The 13491-nt window shown below is 40.1% G+C and overlaps 1 protein-coding gene across 4 annotated transcripts in view; it reads left to right on the forward strand.

Annotated features, from left to right (window-relative positions):
- Nucleotides 1-13491, forward strand: part of kazn (kazrin, periplakin interacting protein) — a 59606-nt gene that overhangs the window by 39480 nt on the left and 6635 nt on the right. For 2 of the 4 annotated variants that reach the window (XM_062965896.1, XM_062965897.1), the window contains exons 5-10: nt 4985-5176; nt 6582-6718; nt 6920-7090; nt 8916-9105; nt 10233-10363; nt 10711-10761. In XM_062965896.1, the coding sequence (XP_062821966.1) occupies nt 4985-5176; nt 6582-6718; nt 6920-7090; nt 8916-9105; nt 10233-10363; nt 10711-10761 (872 nt within the window). Of the gene's footprint in view, nt 1-2070; nt 2393-4984; nt 5177-6581; nt 6719-6919; nt 7091-8915; nt 9106-10232; nt 10381-10710; nt 10762-13491 lie in introns of those variants that run through there. The other 2 variants (XM_062965900.1, XM_062965898.1) reach the window with 2 other exon arrangements.

Below are 13491 nucleotides of genomic sequence, written 5' to 3' on the forward strand. Positions count from 1 at the left end.
CCAATGCGATTCTTGGCTGCATCCATAGGAATATAGTGTCTAGGGAAGGCATTATAAGTGGCGTCAACCCGCCTTAACTCTGCCGTGTAGACGCACCCTGGTGCCTTGACTGTGGATGGTTCTGCCCGGGATTGCAAATTGAATTATCTTGGCTAATGCGATGATTACGAAAAGTGTTTTGCTCGGCGGGTTAAGACATCTCTGTACGGAATCTGATCGTGAAATTGGATCCGTGTTTGTACAGGCGGGTCCGTGAAATTAGATTTGTCCCGTGACGGTGAGGCCAAAGGATAGATGGAGGATGGAGGATAGCTCAATCGTTGTGTGTCTTGGGGCTGGACTAGATGGCCTCTGGGGTGCCCTTCCAGTTCGAAGTACGCCAGGCATGCCAGCCTAACTGGCCTTACCGGTTTGACAATGGAAAGGAAACAAGGCCTATTAGAGAAAGGAGTAGCCAAGGCAACGGTGTTCTTTTCCACCTGCCAAAGATCCCGGGAGTTGTAGTTTGCCAAGTACTATTAGTATGAGACTCATAGAGTTGGAAGGGCACCCCAAAGGCCATCTAGCCCAACCTCTTTCTGCTAGGAAGCAAGACTGAATTGCTTCATTATTAGTATTAGTATTATATCATTGTTAGTATTATTATATTATTATTATATTATTTTATTTGTAGTGTTATTGTAATTATATCATCATTAGTAGTTGTAGCATTATTTATTTATTATTAGAATATGGCTTATATTATTTCTCTTGTTACTTTACTAGTAGTATTTTTATATCATTTATATTGTTATATTATTAGTATTTATATATTATTTATATTGTTATTTTACTAGTAGTATTTTTATATAATTTATATTGTTACATTATTAGTATTTATATATTATTGATATCGTTATTTTACTAGTAGTATTTTAATATTATTGATATATAATTATTATTATACTATTACTAGTAGCAGTGTTATGTTATTTGTAATACTATTTGTAATACAGTAGAGTCTCACTTATCCAACATAAACGGGCCGGCAGAATGTTGGATAAGCGAATATGTTGGATAATAAGGAGAGATTAAGGAGAAGCCTATTAAACATCAAATTAGGTTATGATTTTACAAAGTAAGCACCAAAACATCATGTTTAACAACAAATTTGACAGAAAAAGTAGTTCAATACGCAGAAATGCTACGTAGTAATTACTGTATTTACGAATTTAGCACCAAAATATCAGGATGTATTGAAAACATTGACTACAAAAATGCATTGGATAATCCAGAACATTGGATAAGCAAGTGTTGGATAAGTGAGACTCTACTGTATTTATATATTATTGATATCGTTATTTTACTAGTAGTATTTTAATATTATTTATATATAATTATTATTATACTATTACTAGTAGTAGTGTTATGTTATTTGTACTACTATTTATAATATTATATTATTGTATTATTATTATTATTATTATTATTATATGGAACACATTGGCCTTTTTTGCTGCAGCATGACACTCTTGGCTCATTATTATTTATATTATTATATTAGTAGTAGTGGTATTTATATATCATTTATATTATTATACTATTAGTAGTAGTGGGATTTATATATTATTTATATTATATTAATAGTGGGATCTAATTATATTATTTATATTAATATCTTATTAGTAGTAGTGGTATTTATAGATTATTTATATTATTAAATTATTAGTAGTAGTGGTATTTTTATATTATTTATGTTATTTTATTTTTAGTAGCAGTAGTATTTATAGATTATTTATATTATTATATTAGTAGTAGTAGTGGGATTTATAGATTATTTATATTATTAGTAGTAGTGGTATTTATAGATTAGTTATATTATTTATATTATTATTATATTATTATATTAATAATAGTAGCAGTAGTATTTATAGATTATTTATATTATTATATTAGTAGTAGTAGTGGTATTTATAGATTATTTATATTATTAGTAGTGGTGGTATTTATAGATTATTTATATAGTTTATATTATTATATTATTATTAGTGGTAGTATTTATAGATTATATTGTTATAATATTTTGACTATAATTGATAATAGTATTATAATATTATATTATTACTATAGGAATGCAATCTAGGTACATATACACGATATCTCATAGGAATGCAATCCATATAATATTTAGCATAAGAATGCAGTATATATACTATATATCAAGTAGATCTTGACGGGAAGAAGGAACAGGTGAGCCACTTCCCCGGCAACAAGGACCGCCCCTTTCCTCCACCTGCGAATGAGTGGCGGCTCAGGTAGGCACTTCCTGTTTGGGGGAACGAGAGAAAGAGAAAGAAAGAGAGAGAGTGAGAGACGAGGATGAAGTCGGACGAGGACGACGACAACAAGCTCGGTAAATAGCCAGAGGGCAAAGGTGCTTTTCGGTACGGCTTTCGGTTTTGCGAAATAGAGTGCCTCGTGTGTCCGTGCTTTGCCTGCCAACCGTTTCCAAACTCGAAAGAAGGCCTTGCAAAGGGTCCTGTGGGTCAAGCGCCTGGGCTTTGCCCACCAAGGCTGTCCCGGGTCCGGGTTTTGCCTCCTGAGGGTCTCCGAATCTGCACTTTGCCCATTTGGGGTCTTCGAATCCGTGCTTTGCCAACCAAAGGTCTCCAGGGTCTATGCTTTACAAGTTGAGGATCTCAGAGTCCGTGCTTTGTCCGTCGAGGGTCTCTGAGTCCGTGCTTTGCCTGCTTAGGGTCTCTGAGTCCATGTTTTGCTTACTGAGGCTCTCTGAGACTATGCTTTGCCTGTTGAGGGTCTCCAGAGTCCATGCTTTGCTTTAGGAGGGTCTACAGGCCTGTGCTTTGCCCACCAAGGGTCTCCAGACTCTGTACTTTACTCATTGAAGGTCTCCAAGTCTATGCTTTGCCCATTGAGGGTCTCCAAGTCTGTGCTTTGCTCATTCAGGGTCCATGCTTTGCCCATTGAGGGTCTCCAAGTCTGTGCTTTGCTCATTCAGGGTCCATGCTTTGCCCATTGAGGGTCTCCAAGTCTGTGCTTTGCTCATTCAGGGTCCATGCTTTGCCCATTGAGGGTCTCCAAGTCTGTGCTTTGCTCATTCAGGGTCCATGCTTTGCCCATTGAGGGTCTCCAAGTCTGTGCTTTGCTCATTCAGGGTCCATGCTTTGCCCATTGAGGGTCTCCCAAGTCTGTGCTTTGCTCATTCAGGGTCCATGCTTTGCCCATTGAGGGTCTCCAAGTCTGTGCTTTGCTCATTCAGGGTCCATGCTTTGCCCATTGAGGGTCTCCAAGTCTGTGCTTTGCTCATTCAGGGTCCATGCTTTGCCCATTGAGGGTCTCCAAGTCTGTGCTTTGCTCATTCAGGGTCCATGCTTTGCCCATTGAGGGTCTCCAAGTCTGTGCTTTGCTCATTCAGAGTCCATGCTTTGCCCATTGAGGGTCTCCAAGACCATGCTTTACCCATCGAGGGTCTCCAGAGTCCATGCTTTACCTAACAAGAATCTCAGAGTCCATGCTTTGCTCATTGAGGGTCCTCAGAGTCCATGCTTTGCCTGTTGAGGGTCTCCAAGTCTGTGCTTTGCTCATTCAGGGTCCATGCTTTGCCCATTGAGGGTCTCCAAGACCATGCTTTGCCCACCAAGGATCTCCAAGTCTATGCTTTGCTCATTGAGGGTCTTCAGAGTCCATGCTTTGCCCATTGAGGGTCTCCAAGACCATGCTTTGCCCATCGAAGGTCTCCAGAGTCCATGCTTTACCCACCAAGGATCTCTGAGTCTATGCTTTGCTCATTGAGGGTCCTCAGAGTCCATGCTTTGCTCATTGAGGGTCCTCAGAGTCCATACTTTGCCCATTGAGGGTCTCCAAGACCATGCTTTGCTCTTTGAGGGTCTCCAGAGTCCGTTTTTTCCCCACCAAGGGTCTCCGTGTCTATGCTTTGCCCACAGATGCTCTTCAAGTCCGTGCTTTGCCCACTGGGATTTGTAGTTTCCTGTTCTCTTGGGTATTAATATTATTATGCAAAAGAGAAGTTCTTGACTTCCCGAAAGGAAGTTATAGTTTAACTCCCCGGTGGTGGACTTTGTCCTTGGTCAAGACCCTGCAAACACGGCTTCGGACGGGAAAATAATAATCCGTCAAAACTGCGGATACGGAGGCTCAGCTGCAAAGCATGCAGCCCCCGTATCTGCGAACAGGGGTAGTTTTAGATTGAAAATAAAACTTTGAAAAATTCCTAAAAATCAGTATGTGAACGAATCTTTCTGAAACTTTGCAGGATCGATGCCCTGCTTGTGGAGTCTCGTTGTGCGGAATTTCAAGGGGGTAAAATTTTTAATTTAAAAATTTAAAAATTAATTTAAAAATTTAAAAAAGTTTTAAAATTCCTAAAAATCGGCGGAGGACCGAATAGTTCCGAAACTTGGTGGGTTTATAGTCGTATGTGTTGCCGACACGTGTGTCGAGTTTCGTCCTGATTACTGTAAAGATGACAGAGGAATGAGCCTCGAAATCTTCCCCATAGCCCTTCCGTCCTCTTCTCGTCGTTCTAAAATTCCTAAAAAATCGGCAAATGACCGAATAGTTCCGAAACCCGGTGGGCTTAAAGTCATACGTGTTGCCGACACGTGTGCCAATTTTCATCCCGATATCCGTCAAAATGATGGAGATACGAGCCTGCCTTTGCCGGCTCACCTTTGGCATCGTTTCCCTGCCGCGTGCGTCATTAACGCTCGTTGTTATGTTGCAAAAAGAAAATAAATTAAGAGAAATACCCGGAGCTGTTTTTCCGACAATTAACCTTGTCATGCCGTGAGCTCACGAGGTTATAATGGCGGGTTCCTTGCCTTGTTTTGCAGTTGTGGTGTTGATGTGGTGGTTGTGTTTATTTTTCGTTACGGGGCGGACGGGCCTCTGGGTGTGGACTAGATGGCCTTTAGGGTTCCCTTCCGAACTTCCTGTGTGTTTACTTCCCGCTTCCTTCCGGCAGCGCTGCTCCGCGAGGAGGTCTCCCAGTTGCAAGAGGAAGTGCACGTGTTGCGGCAGGTGAAGGAGGCGCTGGCCAAGGACCTGGAGGACGGGCACCCCGGGAAGGCCACCGAGGTCCTCTCGGCCACCGAGCTCAAGGTCCAGCTGGCCCAGAAGGAGGCCGACCTCAACCGGGCCAAGGAAGCCCTGCAAGGTAGGAAGCACACTTCCGCCTCCACTTCCTCTCCCACTTCCACCACTTCCGCTTCCTATCCCTCTCCCACTATCTCGTCCACATCCTTTTCTGCTTCGACTCCCACTTCCTCTTCCATTTCCTCTCCCACTTCCTCTTCTACTTCCTTTCCCACTTCCGCTTCCTCTTCCTATCCCTCTTCCTCTTTCTCGACCTCTTCCTCTCTTCCTCTTGCTTCCACTTCCTTTTCCTCTTCCTCTTCCACTTCCTTTTCTGCTTCCTCAACCTCTTCGACGTCCTCTCCCACTTCCACTTCCACTTCCTCCCACTTTTCTTCTTCGGCTACCTCCTCCACTTCCTCTTCCTTTTCCACTCCCTCTCTCTTCGACTACCTCTCCCACTTCCTCTCCCACTTCCTTTTCCTCTTCCTCTTCCACTTCCTTTTCTGCTTCCTCAACCTCTGCGACTTCCTCTCCCACTTCCGTTTCCACTTCCTATCCCTCTCCCACTATCTCGTCCACATCCTTTTCTGCTTCGACTCCCACTTCCTCTTCCATTTCCTCTCCCACTTCCTCCTCTACTTCCTTTCCCACTTCCGCTTCCTCTTCCTATCCCTCTTCCTCTTTCTCGACCTCTTCCTCTCTTCCTCTTGCTTCCACTTCCTCTCCCACTTCCTTTTCCTCTTCCTCTTCCACTTCCTTTTCTGCTTCCTCAACCTCTTCGACGTCCTCTCCCACTTCCACTTCCACTTCCTCCCACTTTTCTTCTTCGGCTACCTCCTCCACTTCCTCTTCCTTTTCCACTCCCTCTCTCTTCGACTACCTCTCCCACTTCCTCTCCTACTTCCACTTCCTCCTCCTTTTTGTCGCGGAGCCTTTCTGATACAAACAAACAAATCTATGTGATTCTGGCCAGAAAAGAGAGGTGATGCCTACCGTCGGGGATTAATAATCGGAGGGTTTGGATCATAATATTATTACAATAATAATAATAATACATTATTTTAAATATTAATTATATTACAGGGTTGGTCTGGATGCCCTTTGGGGGTCCCTTTGAACTCTAAGATAGACTTGGATGGTGTAACCGGCCTGCGAAAAGGCCCAGCGGCCCCCTCTTTTGTACCAACACTCTCTCCGCTTGGCATCCCTGGTTCTTTACAGCTTTGTTAATTAGACGAAGACCTATTTCTCTGGTTTCCCGGCCACGGAATGGCATTCCCTCGGATCCTGCATACCAATTAGGGGCCATTCTTTGGGATTCAAAGCAGGGATTCTCCTGCCCTGAACTGAGCAAGAAGAAGGTGCATCCGCATTACAGTTTGTTAGGAAAGCAGGATATGCATATAATTATTATTGATTGTATATTATTATATTATCTTTAATATTTAATATATTATTATTTATGTCTCTTTCTCTGGTTCCAGCCATGAAAGCCGACCGGAAACGCTTGAAGGGCGAGAAGACGGACCTGGTGAGCCAAATGCAGCAGCTCTATGCCACGCTGGAGAGCCGCGAGGAGCAGCTACGCGACTTTATCCGGAACTACGAGCAACACAGAAAAGTACGTTGTCAGGATTCCCTGGGAGTTGTCGTTTTCCAAGAGTGCCGGCACATCACCAGACTATGACTCCCATTATTCCATGGCAGAGTTCCAGTAGTGTCCAAATGCATTAATTTCGCAGTGCACGCGGCTCAAGGCTATGTGATCCTGGGAGTTGTAGTTTTCCAAGCACGATGTGGATGTTTTCTTTCCGACCCCCAGGAGAGCGAGGACGTGGTCAAGGCGCTGGCGAAGGAGAAGGATCTGCTGGAGAGGGAGAAGTGGGAGCTGCGGCGCCAGGCCAAGGAGGCCACGGACCACGCCAGCGCCCTGCGCTCCCAGCTGGACCTGAAGGACAACCGCATGAAGGAGCTGGAGGCCGAATTGGCCATGGTGAGCCAAGGAATGGGGACCCCAGAGGGCATCTAGACCAGCTCCCTTTGCACTCAGACACATCCCATAAATCAGGGGTCCCCAAACTTTTAAAGCAGAGGGCCGGTCCACAATCTTTCAGACTGTTGAGGGGCTGAATTATCATTTGAAAAAAATAATACAAATTCCTATGCACACCTCACATGTCTTATTTGTAGTGCAAAAACAACAACAAGAACAAGAACAATGAAAGAACATTACAATATTTAAAAATGAAAACAATTTTAACCAACATAAACCTATTAGGATTTCAGTGGGAAGTGTGGGCCTGCTACTGACCAATGAGATAGTCAAGTTAATTAGGATTGTTGTTGTTGTTGTGTGCCTTCAAGTCATGTCAGACTTTGGCCGAGCCTAAGTCTAAAGTTTATGATTTATTTACTGCATTTATTTACTACATTTATATCCCACCCTTCTCACCCCGAAGGGGACTCAGAGCAGCTGTATGTACATACATTATATTATTAGCATAACACAATATTAGCATTATATATTACTATATTGAACTATACCACTATACTATTATATAATATGTAATATATAACATATAATTAATAATATTATGTGGTATTACTATTAGTATTATATTGTATAACATAAGATTATTATCAATATTATATGTATATACAATATATTATATTATTAAAACTGATATAAAAATATTATATTATAAAACTGAGGGCGGGGGCCAGGTAAATGACCTTGGAGGGCCGCATCCGGCCCCCGGGCCTTAGTTTGGGGACCCCTGCCATAAATATTACGGGCGCCATATATTAAATATTTTTGAAAAATTCCTAAAAATCAGTGGGTGGCCCAAACGTTCTGAAACTTGGCTTGGTGAAAGTTGTACACGTTGTTTACAAGTTTCCCAAATTTCGTCCCAATAGCCATAAAAATGACATTGAAACGAGCCTCGAAATTTTACCTGTTGTGGAACGAATCCGAACAAAACCATTACGAAACTTCAGAGGTTCATATTATGAAAAGGGACCCCTCCAAATCTTTAAAAAATTCCTAAAAATCAATGGATGATCGAAATATTCTGAAACTTGGCATGGTGAAAGTTGTAGATGTTGTTTAGAAGTGTGCCAAGTTTCATCTTGATAGCTGTAAAAATGACAGCTAAACAAGCCTCGAAATTTTCCCTGTTGTGGAACCAATCCGAATGAAACCATTACGAAGCTTCGGAGATTCGGATTACGAAAAGGGACCCCTCCAAATCTTTGAAAAATTCCTAAAAATCAGTGGCTGACCGAAACATTCTGAAACTTGGCAGGCTTGAAGTCGCAAACGTTGCCTACAAGTGTGACAAGTTTCACCCCAATAACCCTAAACATGGCTAAAAAAAGATATTTAAAATTTTCCCCGAACGAAGCGATTACAAAGCTTCGGAGATTTGGATTACAAAACTAAAAGGGACCCCTCCGAATCTTTAAAAAATTCCTAAAAATCAGTGGATGACCGAAATGTTCTGAAACTTGGCAGGCTGAAAGTTGTGCACGTTTCCTACAAGTGTGCCAAGTTTCATCCTGATAGCCATAAAAATGATCCAAAAAAGAGACTTGAAATTTTCCCCGAACGAAGTGATTACGAAACTTCAGTGATTCGGATTACAAAACGATAAGCGACCCCTCAGAATCTTTAGAAATTTCCAAAAAATCAGTGGATGACTGAAATCTTCTGAAACTTGGCAGGCTGAAAGTTGTACGTGTTGTTTATAAGTGAGCCAAGTTTCGTCCTGATAGCTGTATGCACGACAGAGAAACAAGCCTTTTCCTCCCTGCAGGCGAAGCAGTCTCTGGCCACGCTGACGAAGGACGTGCCCAAGCGGCACTCGCTGGCCATGCCGGGCGAGACGGTGCTGAACGGCAACCAGGAGTGGGTCATGCAGGCCGACCTCCCGCTCACGGCCGCCATCCGGCAGAGCCAGCAGACCCTCTACCACGGCCACCCCCAGCACACGGTCGACCGGCAAGGTGAGGCGGGGTGGCCCCTCATCGTCTCGGACGCCTCTGTGTAGATAGATAGTGCGGAGAAGAGATGTTGGATGTTTATTTAATTATATTATTATATTATAACCGCTGCCACCAGTGTAAAGATGTTTATAATGTAAAGGGGATTATCCACCACTATGGGAAGATATAGCTACTAGCTACTTAGAGAGGAGACCTTTTACATTTTGTTTTTCTTCTTTCTTCTTGTTTGTTTTTGATGGTAATATATATGACAGAAGCTGAGATGTTTAAAAGAACAATAACATGTTTATTCTGGCACAAAGCTTAATGGTTACAGTAACTTTCTCTTTAGAGGCACTTTGGTTAACAGTTGCAAAGCTAGAATGAGGTGTTTCAAACTTCTTAAAATGTCACTTTTTTCTTTACTGCTCTAAACTGCAGTCACCCTGTGAATTACAATCACAGATTATCTGTTCCTCATCAGGAGACAAACTACCTTAAAATAAGTCACCAAACTTATTTTAAATTGACTCAAAAATAAGCATTTGAGTCTCCCTGATCCCTTCAACTGAGGATCAGTCTTCACTGTACCTCATCACGGCACAGACTCCCTTAAAATAAGTCACCAAACTTATTTTAAATTGACTCAGAAATAAGCATTTGAGTCTCCCTGATCCCTTCAGCTGAGGATCAGTCTTCACTGTACCTCATCAGGGCACAGACTACAATAAAATAAGTCACCAAACTTATTTTAAATTGACTCAAAAATAAGCATTTGAGTCTCCCTGATCCCTTCAACTGAGGGTCAGTCTTCACTGTACCTCATCAGGGCACATACTACCTTAAAATAAGTCACCAAACTTATTTTAAATTGACTCAAAAATAAGCATTTGAGTCTCCCTGATCGCTTCAACTGAGGATCAGTCTTCCCTGTACCTCATCAGGGCACAGACTAACTGCTTCTTTTACTCTTCATGAGTGCAGAGTAACTGAAATATTGACCCTTGTAAAACGCAATTAAACATGACATCTGTAAACTAAAAAATTCACACTTCGTTACAGATAGCCACTTTGGTCTCTTTTGAGAGAGATAAATAATAATAAATCATAATAGTGATGCTAATGGCATCCTCTCTTGTGTCCGGCAGGGGTGCGTGTGAGCCCGTGCCACTCGCGCCAGCCCTCGGTCATCTCGGACGCCTCGGCGGCGGAAGGCGACCGCTCCTCCACGCCCAGCGACATCAACTCCCCACGACACCGAACGCACTCGCTCTGCAATGTAAGGCGCCTCTGCAGGTCATTGCCCCTTCCTCACACTCTTCTCTTTCTCCTCGTTCCTTCGGACCGCGAGGCCCATCATCCCTGGGAGCTTGCTTGCTGCTTGGCTGCTTTGTAATGCTTGCACAGAGCCAGCAATGCGGGGGACCCAAGTGTATTATTATTATTATTATTATTATTATTATTATTATATTTGCAACCAAAAGTATTATTATTATTATTATTATTATTATTATTATTATTATTATTATTATTATTATTATTATTATAGCCGCTAAGAGGTGCTAAACTGCATCAACTCCTCAGTGCAGACGCCCCTCTCTTTCTTTCTTTCTCTCCTTCCTCCAGGGGGATAGTCCTGGACCGGTACAGAAAAACTTGCACAACCCAATTGTCCAGGTAAGGAAACATCTCTCTTCTTCTTTAGCTTTTCCGCTCTTCCGTCCTTCCTTCCTTCCTTCCTTCCTTCCTTCCTTCCTTCCTTCCTTCCTTCCTTCCTTCCTTCCTTCCTCTTCTCATCTCTATCTCGGTATCGATATCTATCTATCTATCTATCTATCTATCTATCTATCTATCTATCTATCTATCTATCTTGGTATCTATCCTACCTATGTTATCTATCACTAGCTCTATGTCATCTTCTATCTATCTGTGCCTCTTGGTATCTATTCTATTGATCCTTTCTGTCTCTAGCTCTACATCCTTCTCTATCTATGTAACTTCGATTCTATATACTCTATCAATCTCTGCCCCTACATCCTGTGTATCTTAGTATCTATTCTCTATATTCTATCAATCTCTACCTCTACATCCTTATCTATCTATCTATCTATCTATCTATCTATCTATCTATCTATCTATCTGTATCTTAGTATCCATCCTATCTATCTTATCTATCTCTAGCTCTATATCATCTTCTATGTATCTTAGTATCTATTCTGTATATTCTATCAATCTCTTCCTCTACAACCTTATCTATCTATCTATCTATCCATCTATCTTATCTATCTCGATATCTACCCTACCTATCATCTATTTATCTATCTATCTATCTTAGTATCTATCTTATCTATCTCTAGCTCTATATCATCTTCTATCTATGTAACTTAGTATCGATTCTATATACTCTATCAATCTCTGCCTCTACATCCTGTGTATCTTAGTATCTATTCTCTATATTCTATCAATCTCTACCTCTACATCCTTATCTATCTATCTATCTATCTATCTATCTGTATCTTAGTATCCATCCTATCTATCTTATCTATCTCTAGCTCTATGTCATCTTCTATCTATGTATCTTAGTATCTATTCTATATATTCTATCAATCTCTTCCTCTACAACCTTATCTATCTATCTATCCATCTATCTTATCTATCTCGATATCTACCCTACCTATCATTTATCTGCCTATCTATCTATCTATCTTAGTATCCATCCTATCTTATCTCTAGCTCTATGTCATCTTCTATCTATGTAACTTAGTATCGATTCTATATACTCTATCAATCTCTGCCTCTACATCCTGTGTATCTTAGTATCTATTCTCTATATTCTATCAATCTCTACCTCTACATCCTTATCTATCTATCTATCTATCTATCTATCTATCTATCTATCTATCTATCTATCTATCTGTATCTTAGTATCCATCCTATCTATCTTATCTATCTCTAGCTCTATATCATCTTCTATGTATCTTAGTATCTATTCTGTATATTCTATCAATCTCTACCTCTACATCCTTATCTATCTATCTATCTATCTATCTATCTATCTATCTATCTATATCTTAGTATCCATCCTTTCTATCTTATCTATCTCTAGCTCTATATCATCTTCTATGTATCTTAGTATCTATTCTGTATATTCTATCAATCTCTACCTCTACATCCTTATCTATCTATCTATCTATCTATCTATCTATCTATCTATCTATATCTTAGTATCCATCCTTTCTATCTTATCTATCTCTAGCTCTATATCATCTTCTATGTATCTTAGTATCTATTCTGTATATTCTATCAATCTCTACCTCTACATCCTTATCTATCTATCTATCTATCTATCTATCTATCTATCTATCTGTATCTTAGTATCCATCCTTTCTATCTTATCTATCTCTAGCTCTATATCATCTTCTATGTATCTTAGTATCTATTCTGTATATTCTATCAATCTCTACCTCTACATCCTTATCTATCTATCTATCTATCTATCTATCTATCTATCTATCTGTATCTTAGTATCCATCCTTTCTATCTTATCTATCTCTAGCTCTATATCATCTTCTATGTATCTTAGTATCTATTCTGTATATTCTATCAATCTCTACCTCTACATCCTTATCTATCTATCTATCTATCTATCTATCTATCTATCTATCTATCTGTATCTTAGTATCCATCCTTTCTATCTTATCTATCTCTAGCTCTATATCATCTTCTATGTATCTTAGTATCTATTCTGTATATTCTATCAATCTCTTCCTCTACAACCTTATCTATCTATCTATCTATCTATCTATCCACCTATCTTATCTATCTCGATATCTACCCTACCTATCATTTATCTGCCTATCTATCTATCTATCTTAGTATCTATCTTATCTATCTCTAGCTCTATATCATCTTCTATCTATGTAACTTAGTATCGATTCTATATACTCTATCAATCTCTGCCTCTACATCCTGTGTATCTTAGTATCTATTCTCTATATTCTATCAATCTCTACCTCTACATCCTTATCTATCTATCTATCTATCTATCTATCTATCTATCTATCTGTATCTTAGTATCCATCCTATCTATCTTATCTATCTCTAGCTCTATATCATCTTCTATGTATCTTAGTATCTATTCTGTATATTCTATCAATCTCTACCTCTACATCCTTATCTATCTATCTATCTATCTATCTATCTATCTATCTATCTATCTATATCTTAGTATCCATCCTTTCTATCTTATCTATCTCTAGCTCTATATCATCTTCTATGTATCTTAGTATCTATTCTGTATATTCTATCAATCTCTACCTCTACATCCTTATCTATCTATCTATCTATCTATCTATCTATCTATCTATCTATCTGTATCTTAGTATCCATCCTTTCTATCTTATCTAT

Source organism: Anolis carolinensis, unplaced genomic scaffold (genome assembly GCF_035594765.1).
Source record: "Anolis carolinensis isolate JA03-04 unplaced genomic scaffold, rAnoCar3.1.pri scaffold_15, whole genome shotgun sequence".
In the NCBI taxonomy this organism is placed as follows: Eukaryota; Metazoa; Chordata; class Lepidosauria; order Squamata; family Dactyloidae; genus Anolis; species Anolis carolinensis.